At 35.1% G+C, this 23,420-nt stretch overlaps 1 protein-coding gene across 13 annotated transcripts in view; it reads left to right on the forward strand.

Annotated features, from left to right (window-relative positions):
• The window catches only part of CSPP1 (centrosome and spindle pole associated protein 1), a 60,196-nt gene that overhangs the window by 23,432 nt on the left and 13,344 nt on the right, over positions 1 to 23,420 (forward strand). For 8 of the 13 annotated variants that reach the window (XM_068672029.1, XM_068672039.1, XM_068672033.1 and 5 more), the window contains 17 exons: positions 195 to 277; positions 2,022 to 2,115; positions 3,054 to 3,111; positions 5,144 to 5,158; positions 6,139 to 6,311; positions 7,112 to 7,230; positions 8,213 to 8,291; positions 8,622 to 8,742; positions 10,555 to 10,702; positions 13,704 to 13,856; positions 15,675 to 15,787; positions 16,984 to 17,133; positions 18,275 to 18,430; positions 19,233 to 19,337; positions 20,600 to 20,666; positions 22,018 to 22,138; positions 22,873 to 23,018. In XM_068672029.1, coding sequence (XP_068528130.1) covers positions 195 to 277; positions 2,022 to 2,115; positions 3,054 to 3,111; positions 5,144 to 5,158; positions 6,139 to 6,311; positions 7,112 to 7,230; positions 8,213 to 8,291; positions 8,622 to 8,742; positions 10,555 to 10,702; positions 13,704 to 13,856; positions 15,675 to 15,787; positions 16,984 to 17,133; positions 18,275 to 18,430; positions 19,233 to 19,337; positions 20,600 to 20,666; positions 22,018 to 22,138; positions 22,873 to 23,018 — 1,901 coding nt within the window. The remainder of the gene's footprint in view (positions 1 to 194; positions 278 to 2,021; positions 2,116 to 3,053; positions 3,112 to 5,143; positions 5,159 to 6,138; positions 6,312 to 7,111; positions 7,231 to 8,212; positions 8,292 to 8,621; positions 8,743 to 10,554; positions 10,703 to 13,703; positions 13,857 to 15,674; positions 15,788 to 16,983; positions 17,134 to 18,274; positions 18,431 to 19,232; positions 19,338 to 20,599; positions 20,667 to 22,017; positions 22,139 to 22,872; positions 23,019 to 23,420) is intronic. The other 5 variants (XM_068672032.1, XM_068672038.1, XM_068672042.1 and 2 more) reach the window with 3 other exon arrangements.

Below are 23,420 nucleotides of genomic sequence, written 5' to 3' on the forward strand. Positions count from 1 at the left end.
GCTCGACTGCGTCAGTGTTTCTGAGAGCTTCAGAAACCACAGGCAAATAAGAACTGTGAGAAATGCCTTTTTTTCCACAAGGCTTCTTATTTTGCTTGTGAAGTTTCTTTGGATTTTAGAAAGGTCTCTGTCAGAAATATATCACATAATGGTGTAAGTCTGATCTTTCCATTTTCTTTTTTTGTCTTTGCCAGAAATCAGGCACAAATTAGCTCTTCAGCTAATGAACCTTCCAAGTCTGCTCCTGAAATGACATATGCAACAGGCCTCGTTCTTGGTACGTATAGAAACCTAACTCATGACACAAAGTTATTCTTTCTTTGCATATTTGACTCTTCTTTGGGAATAATTAAAAACTTCAAAAATCTAGCTGTTTCTTCATGTTAGTTTTCCTTGGTGCCAGTAAATAAATACTATTAACATAGAAAAAATAGAAAAAGAAAAAAATATTCCTTCTCCCAGTTAATGCAATAGGGCTTTTGAATTAATTTTGAAGAGCCTGAGTTTCTTCTTAGTTATCATTAACAGTGTAAGGCCCATATACCTTCTTTTTGATACTAATTACTATTTTTTTTATTAATGACTAATGTTTTTGATACTAATATCAATTGCAGAAGTATGAGGAATAGTAGTGTTCGCAACTGTGTTCTGATTATCTCTTCCTTACATTGTTAAATGTAGCCATTATATTTAGCAGTGAAAATTATTGAGCTTAGTGGAAAGAAGTGTTGCTGAAAAAAAAAGCATTCCTAGCATAATTCAGAAAATAAAGACGAGTGAGAAAACTAGTTCTTCAGATGCAAGCCTTTGAATACAAGGTAGATTTGAGTTGATGGGAAAATTGGCTAACAGGTGTGAGGTGTACTTCCTTTTTATTTTTATATTTGAACATACCTGATCTTCAGTGCTATGCATGGCAGGACAGTTTTCTGTTTGAGGGCAGCATTAAAACCATGGTGGTGTAACTGTCAGCCTCCCTGATCTGTTCATAGCCATCTCACTGTAATAACCTACAGTACACAAAGTCATGAATTAGTCTTCCTTGCAGTCTTCATTAGAAAAAGAATATTATGTTTTATAAAGATATGATTTTTTTTTTTTTTTAAGTTAGATTGATTTCAGACTCCCCCAGAATCACAAGCCATGAGGTTATCTTACCTCTTTTGGTTGCTTTACAACCCTGACATAATAACTGAAAAAAAAAAATCTGTCATGAATCATATAGGTGCTTTTTTCCTTTTTATTTCTTTTATTTCTTTCTCCTACTTTGCAGCCTACTTCACTTTATTGCTCAGGTTCACTTCATTTGAAATCTACGGTGATTGTGTGTATGAAAATATGTCAAGAGTCCGTTGTGTCTGATTGTCATACAAGTGGTGTTTTTTTGTTTGTTTGTTTATTTTTAATAGAAAACACCACACATACTGTGGGGGGAACTACCAGAAGTTGTAAGGGCTTTTTTGGGTTCCTCAAAATCCATGTGAGATGTGATCACTGTTTCCTTTTATGTACACGTATCAGCCAATACTTTTCTAATTTGTAGTAGTCATGGAAACTGTCTTAAAAGTGGAGCACTTTGCTTTCCTCCCTGTGAGTTTGACTATCTTTAGTTTTACCTTTCCTTTTTATCCAGAAGCAGTGCTTCATAATTTTGGAGTGCTGTAGTGTATCTTCCTTAGTTGAGCATTAGAAAGAAAATAATAGTAATAATAATTAAAAAAAAATTTTTTTCATTGTTGTATCAGATAGCTTTGAAATTTGTAGCTCCCTGACTGTACAGAAACAGGCAAACTAGAAAAGTAACAATGAAAATTATAGTAGCTCTGATTGTTATATTCAAAACAAACTTCAATATGAAAACCTCTTTTTAATCAGTAAAGATAGTGCGCATCTTATGCACATTCTCTGATTGTATACTCTGCTGTCTTTTATGTTTTGACTTGACTGAAATGCAGTGTTTTTATCCAGTATGTTTGTGTAGTTTGTGGAGCACTTACACACTGTACGACCATTTCCATTAGGTGGTCAGGACCTAGAACTTCTCCAAAGGAAAAAAGAGAAATACAGGCAAGAACTAATTGAACAGATGGCTGAGCAACAGCGAAATAAGAGACGGTAATGGAAAGTTACTATATATTTTTTTTAAACAATAATAGCAGAACTTTAAAGGAATTTCATATGGAATATGGTACAAATAATTTTCATAAATAAGGAACTTTAGCTAAATAGCTAATACTATACCTAATTAAGCTAGTTGGCGTGAGAACTTTAGTTTTTAATAATAATAAAAAAAAATCACCAGTTTTCAGTGAAACAAATAAAAAATTGATTTTTCATTTTAAAAATTGATTTTCAGTTTCTTAGGGATAAAGAAGCTCTAGGTGGATATATCTTTCTTGGTGGTAGAAAATTACTTTGCAAAGTTGAAAATGATTTTTCATTTCGCTTTCCAGTTTAGGAAGGGAACCTTTTGCTTTCAAAGTACTGGATTTATGCAAAATAATAGAATAAAATTTCTTACTTATGTATTAGTAGCTGCTTGCTGAATGATAATAGATATAAATATACAAACACACAGTTATATTAATGAAAGGATAATGAATTAAAGTTACTCTTGACAGCTTCGCTGTGATTGAAAGCTACACATGCTGAAATTGCTTGAGGCTTGAAATTACAATATAGTAAAATATTGTTATACTTCTGAATAATTTGAATACATTTATTATAAACTTTATAACACTATGATGTGAATAAAGATACATTTTTAAGAAATAATCTGAAAAGTTGTAGTAAAAAAAAAAAAGCAATGTGTGGTTTTTCATTTTTTGGTAGCTGGAATTTAACTAGGTGGAATAAATGATGGCTGAGTACTTCTTGAGTTCTGTTTAAGTACAAAGGATATACAGTATCCTTATTCCCTGACTCCAGAAGAAGTCAAGTAGAAGCAAGTCTTGTTACTCTGTATTTGCAGAGTTGTGAAGTCTATGCTTTGAAAAAATGAGTATGGCTTACTGCTTTCTGATGTGTTTTTTTTTTTTTTTCCACAAAAACAGTGAGAAGGAACTTGAGCTCTCAGTTGCTGCTTCTGGAGCTCTAGACCCAGAAAAGAAGGTGAGGAGTTTGGAATTTTTTTTTTCCCCACTTACATAGACTTTTTTCTTATTATATGTACATTATGGGTGTTGATTCACAAAACTATAGGGCTTTTATAGAATGATAAACGTGTATCTTTTTTCTAATAGTGCATTAGGATAGAGTGAAACTCAGGCCAAGGATGATAAGACTGTCCTCATTGCACATACTTTCAGGTTAAGAGGAAAATACGTTCAAGAAAGTTTTAAAACTTTTTCTTTTTTCTCTTTGGCCAAGTGTTCTGTAAAACCACTAAATGTCATGGAAAAGATATTTGGTATGCAGTGGTAGCCTGTACATGCGCACAATAGTGAGTCTTCTAGGGGAATGTAAAGTTTGCTGCTGAAAGTTTTTCTCTGTATACTTTGTTCTTTTTCAATTAAAAAAATCCGGTTATTTTGCAGCTGATTTTAACTCAAAGTGATGTTTTTTTTTTTTTTATATTTCAAAGTTGTATTTTTTTTTAAACCATCAAATGTAAAAAGCAAGATATTTAATGTTGTGTTACTTGTAAGAGTTAATGCAGTTAACTCTTGTTAACATGTCTCCACGTCCTTATTAAGGTGATCATTGTACCAAGAATTTTGACTATCACATATGTAGGAGTAAGCTTGTCAGTGCTAGCAGCATTAATAGCAGTTTGATTGTCACATAACTATAGTATGATTTGCATGGGTGTGTTTATTGAAGTGGCCAAGGCCAGTGCATCTTGGGAATGGTAGATATTTGCAGTTGAATATGAAGGACAGATAATTTGCTCAAGAAATAATAAAGTAGTTAATGACTTAGCTGGTTGCTGGGTTAAATTATCAGTGGTGCTGTTTTTTGACGGAGGCTACAAAACAGAAGGAAACTTGAGCTACTACTTTTGGATGTGTTCAATGGATGTGAAAGGAGTGCTCATTTTCTAGAAGATGAAGGTGAATGAATTTCTGTAACTTATCATCAACAAAGCAGTCAGCATTTGAGGCAGGAGACTGGAAATGCACATAGATAAGCAACTAAGCTGAATCAATTTTTGCTTCTAAATTGAAAGAAGGTGGTCAAGTGGTCTAGCTGCATGTTCCTGCCCTCTCTACTTAAGGCATCTGTGGCATGCGTTTGATCCCTTTCTGTGAACCAATTTGGCTTGGTTAGCTGGCAAAAATCTGAATCGTTTGTTGTTTGTTAGCTTAGAGCTAACCATGGATTCAGATGGTGAAAAGGAGAGGAATGGAGTACATGGTTGGGAGCAAGACAGGAAAAGAGGTAAAACTGAGCAGAGGATGCTGGTGCTTTTGGCTGCAGCAGGCAGAAAAGTCAGCATAAATATGTCTGATCAGACGTGAACAGCCAGAAGCATGCTGTGGTGAAGCATTCCACATACTGCATCTTGCTCAGAGACTGAAAAGTGCTTATTGTATGAGCAAAATTATATCCAGAGCAAGTCCAGGACATGTATATTTAAAACCATTAATTTGGCTGAAAGCCTTCAATTAAGTAGAATTGCTGCATTCATTAAGCAACAGTCACTGCTAGCTTCAAATTGCTTCTTGGGGAGAGATTCTAATTAGGTGGATTTCTTGATTAATTACAGGTTGGTTAAATAGCAATGCCTGTTTCAGAGCATGTAGAAGTAGACTGTTGTATATACTGCTTGTTTAAAAGAAAACAATCCCCAGGATGAACCTACTGCCATAGTTACATCTTTAATTAGCCACAGAGCTGAAATCTGGGGCACTTTGGGAACAGTTGACATTAGGCTTGTTAGTAAGAAAGACTGTTTTAAATGTTCTCCTGCTCAAGATACTGGATTTGAAAAGATAAGTTGAAAGACAAAAGTCTGTAGACTTCTAAATAATTTTAAATCACTGTAGTTCGTATGCTATCAAATTTCATACTCACATCTATAAATATGAAGTTAAATATTATAAATGAATATTAATGTCTAGTAGAGTTTGTGAATTTTTTATCTTAATGCTGTAGTTCATGATTGGTGAGTACTAACTGCTTTGTATATACTGTCTTGCAGCTAAGTGATGAGGAGGTAAACATTTAATATTTTGCTGAAATACTTCAGGGTATACAGTTTGCTGTTAGATCTTAAATATTTAGTTGGTGCTGGTATCACTGTCTCTGCATGCATGTTAGTTGAAGCACTGCAATGTTAGGACTGGTAAATTCAGAAGCATAATCTGGTTTTATTTATATGGTGTATAGTTATGTTTTTTTTTTTTGGGTCCTTTATAGTCTCATTTAAACAGAATATTTATGCGTAGAAGCTGGTGAAAGGGCTTTCTGGGTGCGATAGGATAGCTCTGAAACTAACTGATTTGCATGCCTTTGCATTACTTGCATGTTGCCTTTGAGTAGTTTCTGAGGCTGCCAGTTATCAATAAACATTTGATACTTTATTAAAAAAAGAAAAAGGAAGAAACTAAACTAATTTTGTTATGTTTGTCCTTGAAAAACTCTAATTGAATCAAAGGAACCTGAAAAATAATGGTACTGCAAGGAAATGTTTATTGGAAAAAGTCTCAGTGTATGTTTGTCTTTACTCTTACTGATGATGAGATGTTTTAGTAGGGGGAGGGCATTCATAAACTTTTCCTGTGCATAATATGAGAATACTGTCAGTGTAGGATCTTGGCAGCTGTAGATAACCTGTGCTACAGCCAACTGAGTAAATGCTTTTATTTTTTTTTTTCCCCCTGGATCCTTTCCTCCCCCCCCCCCCCCCCCGCCCCCCCAACCATATACTACTTAAAACTTGCCATGGAGTTGTTTTTTTTTTTTTTTTGTTTTTTGTTTGTTTTTTTTAAATTCTGTGGTAGATTTCCTTGTAGCAGTAGATTTCCAGTAGGTCCCTGTGAGGGGAGAAAACACAACACAAAAAAGCAGTTACTAGAAATTTGAACAGGTAATTGAGAACTAGTAGAATATTTGATGCAATCTAAATGGAGGTTCAGAGTATTTCATGTTAATAACAAGTTAACTGCTTTTTTCTTCTTTTCTTTTCTCCTTCAGCCAAATAGATTGAGGCAGTTTGGCTTGACAGCAAGAGCTTCTGAAGAGAAAGTGCCACCTGAAAGGCCCAGGGTTGCTTTCCAAACTCCTGTGTCCATGCCTTCCGTCTCTCCAGTGAATGAAGACTTTCACCGAGGGCTTGCCAGCACTCTTGGTGAAATGGCAGCTCCCAGGTGCTTCCTAATGTCTAATCTAAACCATCCCTCTTTTAGCTTAAAGCCATTCCCCCTTGTTCTGTCACTACACTCCCTGACACAGAGTCTCTCCCCAGCTTTCCTGTAGGCCCTTTTAGGTACAGGAAGGCTGCTGTCAGGTCTCCTCACAGTCTTCCCTTCTCCAAGCTGAACATACTTGAATACGGCTCTCTTAGTGGATGTTTGTGTAGAAGAAGAGTTTTACTGTAGAAATAATGTCTATACCTGGGACTTTAAACTGTGTTGTGAGGGTGCTTGGGCACGTGCCCAGCAATGTCCGTATTGCTAGGTGGCTGCTCTGGCATGAGTTTGGACCATACCAGTTTGAGGTCTCCTAGGGCTAAGGTCAGGAATTCAGGGTAGGCTACAACAACTTCCCCTTGATGCTGTGGCTGAGACTAAACCATTTTGGGAGATAGAGCTTTAGCCATGTGGCTGAAGCTGTGCTGTGCCACTTGCCCTCTAATCAGAGACCAATCCTTGACTTGTTTTATTTACTGTTACAGATGTAACCCGTTAAGTGTCATCAACTGAACTAGTTAAAGAAGGTGTCCTTGTTTTATGCTCTTTAGATCTCTGGAATAGTGTGGGTTCATGTACAACTCCCTAAGGTTAACCCCTTATTGAGGTTTATCATGTCTCATTCCTGCATGGCACTAACGTTAAAGAGGTCTTGGACTGAGCTACATCTAGAATTTTTCTATAGTGATTTTTTTTTTCTTTGAATGATCTTTTTTCAGTTGTACAACAAAATAGAAATTGTTCCTTTTTTCTTTAAGGCTTGCACCTATGCCACCACCTCCACCGCCAGTTTTGACAGACAACTATAGAACACCTTATGATGATGCTTATTACTTTTATGGGGCTAGAAATCCTTTGGATCCCAATCTTGCTTATTGTAAGTTGATGATTTTAGGTGATTTGGTTGTTAGCGATTCAGATGACTGCTTTTAATCTGTTTAAATGATGAATAATATAAACTAGTAACAACTACGTATACCGAGTTCAAAGTTGTGTATTGGTACCTTTACAGAAAACTTAAAATGCAGGACAAAGAAAACTTGCAACAATAATTTTTTTATGGGTTTATGTGAATGAGATTTGCATCAGTTGGTGAAATTAAAGAATGCTAGAGAAATAAAAGCAAATTTTTTTTTTTGTTATTCCGCCCTCCTACCTCCTGTAAGATTTTTGAAGTTCCAAAGAAAAGGTAAAATAGGAGATGTAATCTTTAATTCACAGAAGCTTTTTTTTTTTTAGCTTTGTTATCAATGCAGCTTTCAGCATAAAATGGCTTACACTTCAGAGTATTAAACGAACTAGTACTTAAAATTCACATATAGAATCAATTTGACCTCAAGGTGGTTATCAGAGCAAAATTTCAAAGCATGAAATTTTTTAGAGATGCATCCCATATTATCTTGAACATAAGCAGTAGTAGGTACAGTAATTTCAAGCCTTGCTATGGCAGAGTGCTGTCATTCCTATTTCACTATGAGTACAGGTGTCAAATACACTGTAGTGTATGGTGTAGTGTGGTTCTCCTTACAGAACAGGATGCATTTGGAAAGCATGAGGTCAAAAGCTGTTAAATTAGTTACTTTTTGTTAGTTCACTGTAAATTATGCTAATGAAGACACTTGTAAATTTACAAATTTAAGGGGTTTAGCTGATTTTAAAGGTAAGAAATGGAGTTGTACCTTTACATTTTTTTTCTTGTTTTAAGGGCATTAAGCTTTAGCTATGTTTGATGTAGAAGTTCAAAGTCCTTGTGGTAATCATGCAGTTGGTCTGAGCACTGAGACATGCTTTTAAGTAATAGCAAATACTTATTTTTAAGCATCCAACACTTAAAATAGTATTTTATTTTTATTGTACAGATGGTACAGGTATGATGGGAATGCAACCCACACCTAATCTGGATCCTCCATTAGTTCAAGCCCCAGTAGAGCAATCTCTGTAAGTATTAAGTGTATTCATATTCTTGTATTTGTATCTATATTCTTGTATTTGTCTGTGTTGGTATGCTTCTCATGTTGGGAGTATTTTGCTAATGAGGTGCCTTTGAATTAAAGCACGTTAAAGACAACTCTTCAAAATTCTAATTAAGAAGTCTTATCTAAACAGTAATTCAGTGATCTCCTCTGTTTCGTATAGATTTATGAAAATGTTTCAGACTATAAACTGCCAGGCTATGGAAAACAAGATGTTACATATTTCAGGCAGGGATTTTTTTTCCTTTTGAACCTGTGATGTTTTCATTTCACATGTGTGGGTTTTCTCATTTAGAAGTAACATTGGACAGAGGAATACAGGAGACAGACAAAGAAGCAGAGGAGTTTTTTCTGAAGAAAAATCAAAGCCTTCCAAAGAGGCAACATTATCTTATCAACAAGAATTGCAACAGCAGGTACTGTGTTATAAAGCTTCTGATATTTTCTTGTTGTTAACGATATAGTGGTTGTAACTGTAATATGGTTTCATTTCATATTCATCCCATACATATGCATTTAATTTACAAGTAAAAATGTTTCTTAACCCTTCCTTCCTTCATTATTTACTTTCTCCTGGTCCTCTGACCTTTCTTTAGTTCATTTTAGATATTCAGTTGAACAGCAATCTCTTCAAACTTATTGTCTCTTCAAGAGGCAGAGAAAATGCAAAGCCTAGGAGAAAACACATTACTTCCACAGATCAAATTGTATAAAATTATTTTCATAAACATAAGAAGGTGTAGCTTAAATGCAATGAATTGTTTTGCTCTGGTATTTTCATTGAAAGATTGCTTTCAAGCATTATTGCTTTAATAATTAAGAGCACTCTGATTTCAATAAGTTCTTCATGATTATTTGGTTACTAATTCAAATGCCTTGGTTTTAGTGAGTTTGTATGTGATGTCTCATCTCTTTTCAACTTCCTTTTTGATAGACTAGACAAATTTGAGTTCCATGTCTTCCAGTAGACATCCTAGTCCTCTGCTCTTTTTAGTGGCATTTTGTTGCTGCACCTACGTTTATAGATTGTATTTGACCATGATAAGGACACACTTCAGAAGAGATTTTGCTAGAACCCAGTTGAGTGGCACTAACATTTTCCTATCTGATTCATTATGCTTTTCTTCAGTGGAGGTAAATAATTGCTATAAAAGTATTATAGTGTAATTATGATTGTCTATAGGGATACTACCAGCCTCTACTGACAGTCAAGGCCAAATTAATAATAAAATAAACATTTAGGAATAGTGTTTGATACTGCACTTGTTCTTATGCTTCTCTGAAGGTATTTTCTCACTATAGTATTAAGAAATAAATTCTATTTTGCCATGTGAGGGACTGCACAGCTTGATGTAAAGTTCTAATAAACCTGGCACAATACACCTTTTCAAAGCTATTATGCTACTTATCGTTGTAAGTGAACAGAATGTTCAGAAACATTTTTTTCCCCTATAGGCAAACCTGACTTACCATTTTTGGAAACAGTCTCCAGGACTAGACAGGTCTTTGTTTTGACTCGCTGCATCTCTTATGAAATTGTCTGACTATGAGATAAAAGGAAACATTTATTGCACAGAAGGAACAAACTTAAGAAAATACGTTAACATATTTCAGCAACAGAAATAGCAGCTAATGTTTCAAAAGCTTTGAATGGAAGTTTGACTTTTTTTTTTAACAGCTGTTCGTGTTATAAATGCTGTATGAAGTAAGGAGTTCTAGTTGCATACATTTAACCTGTTGAAAAAAAGAAGGAACAAACCGTATGAGCAGTTAAATGTTCTGTATTGCTGCACAAAAATATTTCATGAATAGTTACAGACTTGTATCACATTCTCTTAAAACATTTATGGGTAAAAGTCTTTATCCCATCTCTAATCTAAGTTTAGGCTAAACAAAATCAGGTTGAGAGAATCAAGTGCCGTAATGCTGTGGAGCTTTGCCTGTTTAAATTTCAGGCAGTACAGCCTTCTGTACTGCAAGATCCAAGGATATGGAACTTTTGATCTACTGGAAGTGTCAGACATGAATATTTGGAAGTCTTATAATGTGTATCTCTGTACGTTGTGACACCAGTGTTCAGTGCTCTGCAGTAAAGGCAATGAAATGTTTGTGATTTACTAGATACAGATGGGGTAACAATAGCACTCAGCTTGTTCTGTTAACATGTTATTAAAATTATACTTCATGTGATATTTTTATGCAACTGACTTGGGATTGCTTCTTCTTAGATAAGAGAGAGAGAGGAAAGACGTAGACAAGAGAGAGAAGAGAAGGAACGCTATGAAGCCAAGTTAGAAGCAGAAATGAGGAATTACAATCCCTGGGGAAAAGGTGGAGGTGGCGCTCCTCTCAGAGATGCAAAAGGAAATCTGATAAGTATGTTTGCCAAAATTATGTGTTGTCTTTTAAAGATTTTTTTTCTTGCACCTGTAAAAGCTCTATTTCAGATATGTTTCCTTGTTTTATAACACTGATAGCACTTTATTGACAAATAGAAATACTTGTTTTAAGCATATGTACTCTGGGGATAGTTAAGTAATTATTTTGGTTTCAGAAGAATCAGTCACAGGGCACAATTTAAAAAAAAAAAAAGAAGCAACAACAAACAAAAACAGGAAACAGGATAATGTAAACTATAAACAAAGTAAAAATGCAATAGTAAAAGGAGAGGGAAGAAAGGAAGCTGTTAGAATCATCTGCAATGCAAATATGCTGAAGACTGTTGTGAAGACATTTATGTAAACATTTTCCAGGAATAGTTTATTTTTTTTGTTATTAGTTTAGAATCACTGCTAGTCTTAGAAAGTTCTACTTGTGACATGGAAAATGGAAACATATTTGAATAAATATATAAAGCTAAGTGGAATATTTAAATCTCCCCAAGTAACACTGCTGGCAAATGAGTGTTTAAGTAGCAGTCAGTCAGCAGTAATGTTTTTAAGCTTTATTTCTTTCCAAGTGCTGTTTTATAGAAGATGGGAGTAGTGAGCTGGGAGATAGATAAACAACTTGCCCAGATTATAGCTATCTCTCTAGTAATTTGGAGGTAGATGTAAGATTAAAACTCAAATTCCTGATTGTGGGTCCTGGATTTGGGCCCTGTATTATGCAAAGCTTTCTTGATTTGAAGATGTACAGTTTAGGTGCTGTAGTGGACCCCATGGCAGTATTTTTTGTATAAATAAAAATAGTACTCTGTAGGCACAATTAGATTTATATCTCTCAAAATAAAACTATTAAAGAAGCATTAAATTCCCTTAAGTGCCACAGGTTCTGTTTTGTTGAACACTCGCTCCCACACAGTCTACAGAACAGCTTTGGAAATCCTCTTAATGGTGGCTGCTTCTTTTCAGCTGAGTGAAGGGTATTTGCATGTTCACATTTGATCATGTGGCTTGAGGACCTATTCTGCATCTCACTAGCCAAGTATTTATCTCTTGTTGGCCTGTGATAGCTCTTTTCTTGCCTTCAGCGTCTTGTCGTGAATACGGCTCTACTGCCTCTTTAACAGATTTGTTTAAGATGGATTTGTCTGAGACTTACCATGATATATGGGACTGAATGTAGGCTTCCTGTGGGAGAATTTTAATGCCATGTTAATTCTTCATCAGATAAAACCTGATATGAGTGTTATGGATTCAACCTCCTTCATGATTAAGTGGTTTATTCAAGAGGTAACAGTGGTTAGAACACACTGAAACCATAAGCCAAATGGACTTGAAACTTTTTGCTCCACCTCTTCCCACCTCCAGAAATTTAAATGTTTCCAATTAATCTGCAAAATAAGAGAATTCGTAATGAATTACCCAGAGGAAGTTAAACGGGGTCTATGAGACGAGCATTTCTCGTGCCTGTTCAGGGGTATAGTATCAGTTGGTTTCCTTCTGTGGAAAGCTGAATAGGTTAATAGAAGCAATGGTAGTCTAAAACAAATAAATGCAGCAACTTTTAAAGTCAGTGAGACTTCAAGCTTTATAACTGTTGATTTCTAGTGTTTCTAGTGTTCTAGATTTTTAAAATGTCCTCTGATAATAATTTATAAGAATTTTCAATGCATGGAACACTTACTGGATAACAGTTTATATATGTGGTTAAATTCACAGAGTAGTTTAAAAGTCTAAGGGTAAAATTCAAAGGCTTTGTGTTTAAAAAATAAGAATAATAAAAAAATTGTGCCCAAATAGTAAGTTTAGAAGCTTATGTTTATCCCCAGAGCAGATAGAAGTGATGACACTGTCAATCTATAAGCAACACATGTGAATGTCTGTCTTTCTTTCTCTGTGTGTTATGATATTGTGAGTAGAGTGGGGCAGAGGAAAAGATGGGTGACTTACATTAGCCTGAAGTGTGTATATGCCTCTTGAGAAACTTATCTCTGTTTGTAAATGAAGAACCAAGAGGAAGAAGTTTCTTAACCTGTTTTCCTGAATTACATACATGAAGCTATTTTTCCCACCCTACTTTAGAAACTTGATGGATAAGCTATAAGTCAAATGTCATCAAACACAATGTGCTGTTTCTCCCAGGTCTCTATTTCATGCAGTGTGACTTGTCTTTTATCTTCCCCAAAAGGGCTTTTGAGACTCTGATGCAAAAGCTGCTTTACAGAGAGAGATGCAGTTTAAAGGTTTTGGAATATGTGTTTAAATGACTACAGTAATTCATGTTTATCATAAACACTGTTTAAAAACTGCATATTGGTCTTTTTCTGTTTGTTTCATTTTTTGAAAACTGGCCTTTTGAGTGTAGCATAATGAATATTTCGAGGTGAAATTAACATCTTTGATCAGGATTTTTATGGTACAATTTTGATGGAAAAGTGTTTTAAAAAACTATTGGATGACATTGTTTTGCATATGTAGAGACATCTACACCTGGACTTCTATGGAATACGTGAAGACCAAAATACACCTTTATGGTTTACTGTGGTTATTGCCTGTAACAGATATCAAATGCAGTAGAGAGTCAGTACTTAAATGTCAATACTAACCTGAAAAGTATTGTACAGCTCTCAGGAAATAGAAGTGGGTGGTTTCTAAATACATACTTGTCAACACAGACTTGTCAGACTTTTTTGTCTTGGAGCTCTTTGTCTTCCCATTTCATAGCTTTTATTGGGGTGGAGGTTTGCTGTGAAGAATCATTCCTGGTAAAAGAAAGCCAACAAAATAAATACTTCAATCAGTTATTCCCTGACAACTGATATTTAACCTATAGCATATATATTCTTGCCTTTGCTTAAATTATTTGTTCCTGTAGTTGCTGTGACCACAAATGGTGGAGCTGCTGAAGCAGACCTGTATTTTGGGGAATCTGTGGTGAACATGCCTTTTATGAGAACAAAATGCTATAAACAGTTATTTCCCCTTTCCTTTAGCTGACTTGAATATGATGCACAAGCAAAATGAAGATGCGTATCATAATCCAGAGGCGAGACTATACGAAGATAAAAGGGCTATTGTATCTGTTGACCTAAGTTTGGCCTCCCCAAGACCTGAGAACGCAGAAGCATCTACAAATAAAATAGCAGGTTTTTAAGAACGCTATTACAGCTCTAATTACTTATAGGTCTTAGTGATCAAACTCCTCTAGTTTCTTTACTCTTCCCTTGTAGTCCTATAGTAGACTTAGTGCCTTCCACCACTGAAGTCAACTATCATGATTCTTTTGCAAACTTCTCTGTTGCTATCATTTGTGTGCACTGAAAATGTACTTTCTTATCTGTACCATCAATAACAATAATATTTTAGTACTTGACAGTTAGGATTAGTACAGTAGTTTTCTGGGTTCAATTTTATCTAATCAAATCTTAATACATATTTATTTTACTTTCAAATGATACAGTGAAATAAAACTGTACAGTAGGAGGAAAAGACAGAATAAGAGGATGGAGGAAGGTCTGCAGGTGGATGAGGTTGTAGGTTAAGATGAAACAGGTACGCTATGGTGGTTAACAAGTTCCAAAAGGTTACAGGTAAATTAGGTACGTGTGCAGCCCTATGCACTACCTCCAAGTTTTAGGGATTTTATTTTATTTTCCTACTAAAAAAATAATGCATCTTTTTTCTCTCTTCTTATGTTTTGTGAGATATCTAAGTGAGAGCTCTTGGGTACCAGGCCATCCCCAGGCCATCCATCCCCATTCTGGGATGGATGAGGGTCAGGATCTGTCACGATCCTCTTGAAATAACCTATATGCTGCTTTTCTTTCTGCTGTCCAAATTGTTTCACTTCTTTGTAAAGAATTACACGATAATTGGAACAGTGTACTACTTGGTTCTGTAAGCTTGTGCTCTTAAGGCTAGGCTATTGCAGTAAGCCTGTGCATTTGTATGGGAGTAAGTGGATATATTATTTCTGCTTTCATCTGACTTAGGTGGTAAGGCATCGTGTAGGGAAAGGTAAGGGCGGAGCATGAGAACAGCTAGCAGCTGTGTTCATCTCAGCTCAGTGGAGCTATGGTGTTTGCACACCCCTGAGGCACTATCCCTTGGAGTAGACTTGGTAAGAATGAGGAACAGACTGTGTCAGGTGAAACGTTAACACAACTTCTTCTTTTACTTCTTTCTCCTCTACTTCCTGTAGAGATCCTGTCCTGCAGAGGCTGTTCTGATTGTTATCCGAGTTAATCACCTTTTGTAGCGCTTTTGGGACTGTAAGGTTATGACACATTCTTACCTCAGGGAGAGTAACTTGGCAACTGGTCCCCAGTGATGTTGTTTCCAGTACAGTGGAGGAAGTTGCAGAGATGGAAGAGACCTGACACTTCAAACTTCAGAGTATAGAAGGTGCCTTATAATGGCAAAGTTCAATATTCTGAGTGCTCAGAAGTCTATCTGCCACATTTTGGCCCTGTTTTTTCTTTTTTTTTTTTTCTTTTTTTGTAGCAGCCATTGCTATTTTACCTAATATTCTGTGTCTAAAGATTGAATAAACCTAAGGAGTAGTACTATGTGTGTTAAGTCAAAGTAAAGGCAAGCAATGAAGTTATGAAATGTAAACTCTTTGCTATTCTAATTAATTTAAATGTGGCATTTTTTTAGATACATATTCTGCTGTGCAATCGACAGTTTAATGACTTGCTTTATGATATCCTATAATCTGTAGATGTTGTTTTGTAAAAAGACATCTGGCTTAGACATTGTTAATTGAGCAGTTAAAATGTTCTAGGCAGACAATGTGAAAACTTTTAATCACAGCTATTGTTTTCAGCTAAAGCCTTGAATTATGGCTGTCATAAACTACCTTGTGAAAGAAGTGTTTCAGATTCCTACTTCTTCAACTCTGCCTTGCTGTCTTAAATTTGCTTTGATTTTTATATGGAAACTTTTTTTTTTCTCCCCCTTAGGTTTTACATTTGCACAGACCTCTCCTTTTGCTCGGGGTAATGTGTTCAGCGAACCCCTATCTCCACAACAACTTAAGCGACAAGAGTCATACAAGAACTTCCTTCGTCTGCAGGTGAATATGTACACCAGTTGTCATCTTAAATAATAATAATAATAATAAAAAGAGGAGTTACAGGCAAAGTAAGTCATCAGATTCTGCTAACCAAAGACTTCCAGGCATAGCCAATTCTGTACAGATGTGTGCTGAGAGCTGTTTGCTATTGAGTCTCTTTGGTTTTGCCTTACATCTAACAAATGCCTATAATAATGATGCTCTTAATAGTTGGCTTCACTAACTTAGATCATCATTTTTCCTAAATATGACTCTCTAAATATAGCTCTCAAACTGTGCATACAGTGGAAGTTTACATCCATAAATATATAAAGAAAGAAAAACATTTGCCCTTAGATGTCAGCGCGCTACAAATGCATGGTTGTCAGAGTGAAACAGTGATCACTGAGACAATAATGAAGTGAGATTGTTGTTCTACCAGTTCCTGTCTTCTGTCCATAAAACATTGCATATACTTCCATGGTATGAAAATTAAATATTAATTTAATTAAATGTCAATATCAAGGAAATCCTAGATGATTTAAGAGTAGAAATGTCATACAGTAGTTTGGTATGAATCTCCTTATAAAGAAAAGATTGAGTCCTTTTCTATGTACAGTGCTGCCAAAAAGAATAAAGAATAGGCAGACCTTTTTCTTCAGTAAGTCAGTACTGTGTCTATAAATATAAGTGTGGAAATGAAAAAGATTATTGCTGTGTCTTTTTTTTGCTTGTTTGTTTGGGTTTCCTGTCTTCCATTATTTATTCCCTTAAAAATGTGTTATTCTAGCATATCCAGAGGAGAGTAAGTGTTAAGGAATGTTCAGGTTTTACTTTCACTTAAAATCACTGTCCCTGAGGGTGTGCAAGGAAGGGATGGACCTGGTGCTTAGGGACATGGTTGACATTGTTAATAGGGAGATGGTTGGACCAGGTGATCTTGGAGGTCTTTTCCAACCTTAATGATTCTATGATTCTATGGTTGTTACAGTATATAAGAAAGAAAATGACCAAAAAAGAAATGATAGAATATTGTCTCATTTAAAATGAATTTTGAAGCTGAGTTCTAAGACTGGCCTTAGAACTCTTTCAGTTGATCCTTACAGTCTTTGATTGCACAAGTAGGGGTTCCAAATTCTGTAGAAAATCATGGTGGTAAACATTGTTTATCAGATTTTTGCTGTCTATTGACAGCTGAATACTTCTTTATTTTCTAGATTGAAGAGAAGAGGCGTAGAGAAGAAGCAGAGCGAGAAAAACTTAGAATAGAAGAAGAAAAAGAAGAAAAACGACTGGCTGAACAGAGAATGAGAATTCAAAAAGCATATGAAGATGAACAAGAAGAGAAAAGAAGGAAAGAGGAGGAGGTGTAATATTTTGATCCCTTGACTTTTTTTTCACCCTAAAGTAACCCTTTGTACTGTGAAAGTAAAGTAACCTTTTGTACTGTGATGTCTTTGTTTTTTAAAATGGTCTTTTAGCCAGAGGAGAGGTAGAAAACTGTCAGTATTAACTAGCATATTCTTCACTCTTTATGGTATGCTACCAACTTGAAATACTGTTAAGTCTTTTAAGGAAAATTGCAGTTTTGTAATTGACGGTGGTGATCTCCTATTCAAAGGAGATTGTTAATGAGGCCCATAAAAAGCATTATCAAATCAATGAATTAAAAACAAACGCTTCTTTCATTAGTCCCTTACATCTAGCTCTCAAGCAATTATTTGCATTCTTAGTGTAGCTTATTTCAGAAAGAATTATTTTTTTTGAATTGACCAGGATGTATCTTTGAGATAACAATACCACTTGTTTTGGAAGAATGCCAAGGAAGTCTAATGAGTGCTTGTCATGGAGGTAAACTTGTGATTTAATTCTAACTGAAAAGCTTTATTTATCAGGTTTGGAAAAAAGGAAATAATCTGTATAATTCAGAATCGCATAAATGACTATAAGACAAGGACAATGTCATCAGAGTTGGAAAAAATCTTTGATTACCATGCGTAGTTTTGAAAGATCAGTTCAGGACATAGGACTTCAGAAATTCTAAGACAGAAATTCTAGATTCTTTTCTCTAGTATGTGCAATTTAGTTGGATGAGTTTTCTGGATAAGTAGAGCAGGACTAGCATAGTGTAGGAAGCTGACTGGTATCATTTTCACAGACACAAGACTAAAACTGTGACTGGATGATAACTTTTCTCTGTGGGCACTACTATTTTATAGCACATGTTTTGGAAATGACTCCTATGATTTAGCTTCAGCGGGGGACACAAACTGGTGTTTATTGAAGTTATTAGAAATTCTGTTATATGTTCGCTGGGCCGTGACTGCAGATGTTTAATATTTGCATAACATGGTTTTTAATTTGAATGTTTGAAGTCAGCTTAATGAAATACGCTTTTCATTTCATGCTAACCACTTTGATGTGTAGCTTTAACTTCTCAAAGACAAACAAAGCAAAACTTTTAAAATGTTGAGTCTTTCTAATGTACTAATAATGTTTCTATTACAGCGAAGATTGAAAAATAAAGAAATAATTCGATTAGATGAAGAGAGACAAAAAGAGGCAGAAAAAAGAAGAAAAGAAAAAGAAGAAAAGCAAGATGAACAACTTAGACTATATCTTGAGAAGGAAAAATTAGCAAAGATGGAAGAGGAAAAAAAGATGGTATGCTTCAGTTACTTTCTAAGATACAAATATTTTTTCCTAACTTTTAAAAATGACTGTTTTAATGAGAGAGAATGATTTCTTAGACCTCTGCCAGAATCGCTCCCCTGTTAGTCTCTCCAGCTACAATATACTTAGCACACATGGAGAACAGCTGATTGAAAAACCAGACATACTACAGTGGAATGTTGTCTTGCTGATCAAGTTTACATTAAAAATACAGTAAAACCATATACATATGAGTAAGCTGCACTACATATTTGATTTTTAAATCTGCTGTGAAGTTCTGTGGCCTGTTTTTGTTGAGGCCCAAACACAAAAAGTTACATAATTTAGAGGACTAGATGGGGCTGCTCATTATCAACAATGATGCTCTTTGTAATTTAATTATTTTCCCTTGACCTGAATGACGTACAAGTCCATCAGAGAAGTTTGACAGACAAAATCCGTGTAAAGTACAGAACTGTTTCTCTTTTATACTTCTACATAACCTTTCTCTTAAATGGACAAATACATTGGAAGTAGCTACAGGAGACAAAGAAGTATAAATTATAGATGAATGAAAAAAATGCATCACAAAAAAATGGTATTTTTTTTCTAGGGAATAAATGAAATCACATGAAATAATTTTTGCAATCATTTTCTGAGGTTAAAAATTAAAAGCAAATTAAATACAAAATTATTTCAACACATAAATAAATCATTTTCCCGTCAAATGAAACATATTAACAAAACTCTTCCTGTCCATAATAGTTTTTTAGAATCTATAGGAATGTATTTTATCTTACTTTTCTACTTGCAGTTCTCAAGGCAGCCATCTCCCATCATTCCTGCTCTTCAGAACAAATCAGTAAGAAAAGAAGAGAGGATTCCATCTGCTGAAAGCCACGTATCTTACTATACACAAGTACGATTTTTCTAGTCAACATATACTTATTTATGTAAGACAGTGAAGTGTGTGAAATCCTACCAGGTTTTACCTGTTTGCCAGCTTGTTCACTGGAATGACTAGAGACAGTTTTTACTATTAGCCAGTCTTATACCTGTGAAGTGTAATGTTCAATTTTATTCAAAATGTAAGATTTTTTTCGGGATGTCTTATTTATTTATTTATTTATTTATTTATTTATTTTGCATGCGTGCACGTTTTCTGTAGAGATGAGCACCTCATTTTTTGAGGAGATGCTCTGTTCAGCTTACCAAGGGTCTAACAATCCTTGCTATCCAGCCAATGGAATTGATCGCCTTGCTCTGTGCTGGTGTGGCCTCACCTCAATTACTGTGTGCACTTTTGGGTGCTACAATATAAGGAGGACATAAAACTATAATAGAGCCGCAAAAGGAGGGCAGCAAAGATGGTGAAGGGCATAGGAGGGCAGTTACTGAGGTACCTTGGGTTGTTCAGCCCAGAGTGGAGCAGGGACTCAGAAAATAATGTGCACAGCTAGAAATCAAGATTAAACTTCATGCCTGAGCTCAGTTATCTTCTATTTCTGAAGATACAAAAAGATTATAATTCCTAATACAATTTGCCTTTCTTTTTTTTGCATCATAAATGAGTTACAATAGTGGTCCCAAGTCCATATTTTCTTTCACTTTATTTAATCTTTCCTGTGACATTTTTTTTTTAAAACTTCTTCCTGTGAGGAGTAGAGTAGAATAAATAATTGTGATATTTGAATGTCAGGCTACACTTCTGACTTCTGATTGAAAACTGGTTTTTAGTAAATGTATGCATGCACTGGGCTAAACGTTTTTAAAATGATTATGTTAAGACATGACACAGTGCAATTTCAGAAAATGTTTTAAGTCTTATTATTTAAAACTGTTGTTTTCCCAATATGTTACGAAAGTTCTGGAAGAATGTTAGTTTATTTGTATGTCCTTGCAGCACTTAGTATAGCTGTGTCCAGATCTCTGAGTAGTGTCTTGTTAGTATTATCATAATGACTTGATTTATACTTTTAAAGTTCAGATTTAAAAAACAAAAACAAACAAACAAAAACAAACACAAAATAACCCTACATATTAACAACCTGTAAGGTTACTATTCTTTCTTCTAGTAACAGTGATAGTTAATATGAATTGGACATTTTGTTTCCTTATTTTATGTCGGTTATAGTTGTTTACTTGGACACATTAACATTTCATATTCATTATGATCACTAGGATCCTCCACCTCCAAGGGTTCCTTCTCCACCTGTCCCTGCTAGAAGAAACCAGTTGCGTGCACTTGGTAGGTATTGCCTTTATTGCAAGTTCACTTTCTATTACAATTGAATTGGTCTCAGTTACAATTCTCATTTCTTTCCCTCAAAGGAATTCTTAGGAAGTTTTTATATATAACTATGTATTTATTATATGACTTCATCAGGAAATATTTTTTCTGTTTAAAAACAAAACCAACACTCTTTGATAATGGAGTAGTGATCGTGGTAAGTACTGGAATCTTTCAGTGAGGGCTGTGGTGACTGGTTCTGTGACAGAACATTGCAAAATGGGAGAGTTTTGTATTGGCTGAGTAGTGGATTAGACTGACAATCTGTAGAGTATTTCCTTCCTGATTTTTAAATTCTCCTTTCCTTCATTTATCTGCCTAATTCCTCTTTGCTTTCACCGGTAGTTTTAAAATTTAGACATGCAGGGAGGATCCTCTTTGCTCTCTCCTGATATGTTAGTTATATTGGCAAATAGTGGGTGAAAAGCAGTATTTTTTCTTTTGATACTTTAGACTTGTAAAAGCTAAAAACCACATGGAACATGAGTGTTGTCCTACAGATGCAGTCAGCACCTGGGTCCATTGTGGGGAGGATATGGCTCTTCCACTGTACAGTAGGAAAAGGGGTTCTCAATACAACTCGTGGAAATCGAATGACAGACCATCTGTCATGAAAGAAATAAAGAAATATGAATTAACATGTGTTGGAGGATTTAAGCTAATAAAACTTGCTTTCCTGCTAGGTTCTGGGTGTGTGCTAAAAGATGGTCACTAAGATTATTTAGTGTTATTTAGAAAACAAGGAATTTGTAGAACTTTTAACTTTTGAAGGAATGCTGTCCTGACTGCAAACAGACAGCTTAGACACAAAGTAGGCTTAAAAAGTCAGCATGAACACACACTAAAAGTAGGTGTTGAAGTCAGAACTTTTTAACAGTTAAGAGACAGCACTAGGCAGATCAATCTCTCTCCCTTAAACTATCTCCTTAAAGTGGGAGTCAGGAAACAGAAATGGGTTTTATGTGCTGATACCACCTCAGCTCCTGTCTTCTGTCTCTAAGGACTGTACATTTGCTAATAGCAAAATAAGGCTATTTACTGGCAAAACCACTTGCCTCATAGCTTTTCCTGTTTGAAATACAGTAAAAAGTTTCTATTGAAGTTGGGATGCTTTCTGCTGTTGTGGTGATCTGGTCCTTCTGCTGTCTTAAAATTCAAGCTCTGCCCTAATTTCTAGTTTACAAAATGCTTGTGTTTATATAATCCTTGTTTTAATTAACAATTTAACAGATTTTTTTTCACCTCACACTTCTGAGGTAGGCAGAAAAGTGTCTCCAGCACTTTTTACATTATTGGTGTTAAATTCCAGAGGAAAGAAAGAATGTGATAAATGAGTTATCAGAGATGAGGAAACAGCTCCGTAGCGAAGAGAGGCGGCTGCAGGAACAGTTGCTAAATGTGGCTAGTGATGATGATATACCAATTACGCGGTAAGAATTTCATCTTAATTTTTAAAAGTTAGCTTTTGCACAGTAACTCAAAGCTACTGTGTATTGGTAGCTAGTATTAGTTGGCTAATATACATGAGTGAAATGAAAACATAAGGGCATACATGAACTTGTATAGAAAATTCTCTTCATTTTTCTAACGTATGGGGTTGGTTGTATTTTCCAAGAATCTTTCTAAATTTTAGTGTAAGAATGGCTGTACTGGTAACACTGGAAGTTATAGTAGTCTTAGAGAATGTTCCAAAAACAGATGTCAAACGTAGAATTTTATTGCATTACCTTTCTTCCTATAGCTTGTATCTGGAGTCGTATTCCTATGACTTGTATCTGGAGACTGCATTATCTGATGAATAGCATACTGCTGTGGAAGTACTTATTTCCTTCTAGAAAATCCTGCCTCTTTGATTTAAAACTTTTTGGTTTGCTTCCAAAACGTATTAGGTAATCATACCAATTAGTTGGAAAAGACTCATCAGATCAGCAGTATTAATTCCATTCCATAAAGAGGATTTTTTTCATTTGTTTCAAGTAGATTATTCCTTCTTATAATGCAATATATAGTGTTGTTATTTTCAAAATTATTTTCTTGTTGCAATAGCTGTATTTAAGGAATTATACTAAATGAATAAACTATATAAGTAGTATTAAATTATGTTTTCATGGAATTTGTGAATATTACGGTTTTAAACGATATTTTGTTTTACACATTTTTCAAGTGGGAAGAGAGAGAAGAATCCAAAAGACATATTTGAAATGGCCAGGCTTCGTCTGCAGGCTCCAGTAAGGCGACCTTCATCAAGGGATGCACAAGATCCTGTCAATATACAAAACATCTGGGATTTTAATGAGCTAAAATACAAAGGTAGGTAGATCTTCTTGTTGAGGAAGGAAGGTTGTGAAACATCCGTTATTATCTTCCATGCTACCCAGTGTTTAAAGACAAAAGCCCAAAGCAAAAACCAGCCACTTCACGGCTTCTGCCCATACACGACACTCTGTGGACAGCGTTTTGTATGTGTGTGTCTCTTTGTGTGGCCATTTCTTCAAGTGTCTGCAGTTTAACTGTTGATATATAGATACTGCACCATGAGATGGTGGCTATGGCCAGTCACTGCACATCCACCTGACATTTAGTTGATGGGGAAACCTTTCAGATTTTTTTTATTAGCATTTGTTGGCACACTGTATGTGGTCTTCTAAAGAATGCGTGTAATTTTGGTTGAGAAATGGTTTTTTCTTTTATAAAATAATTGTAAACTTCTAT

The sequence above is a fragment of the Anas acuta genome, chromosome 2 (genome assembly GCF_963932015.1).
Source record: "Anas acuta chromosome 2, bAnaAcu1.1, whole genome shotgun sequence".
Classification (NCBI taxonomy): Eukaryota; Metazoa; Chordata; class Aves; order Anseriformes; family Anatidae; genus Anas; species Anas acuta.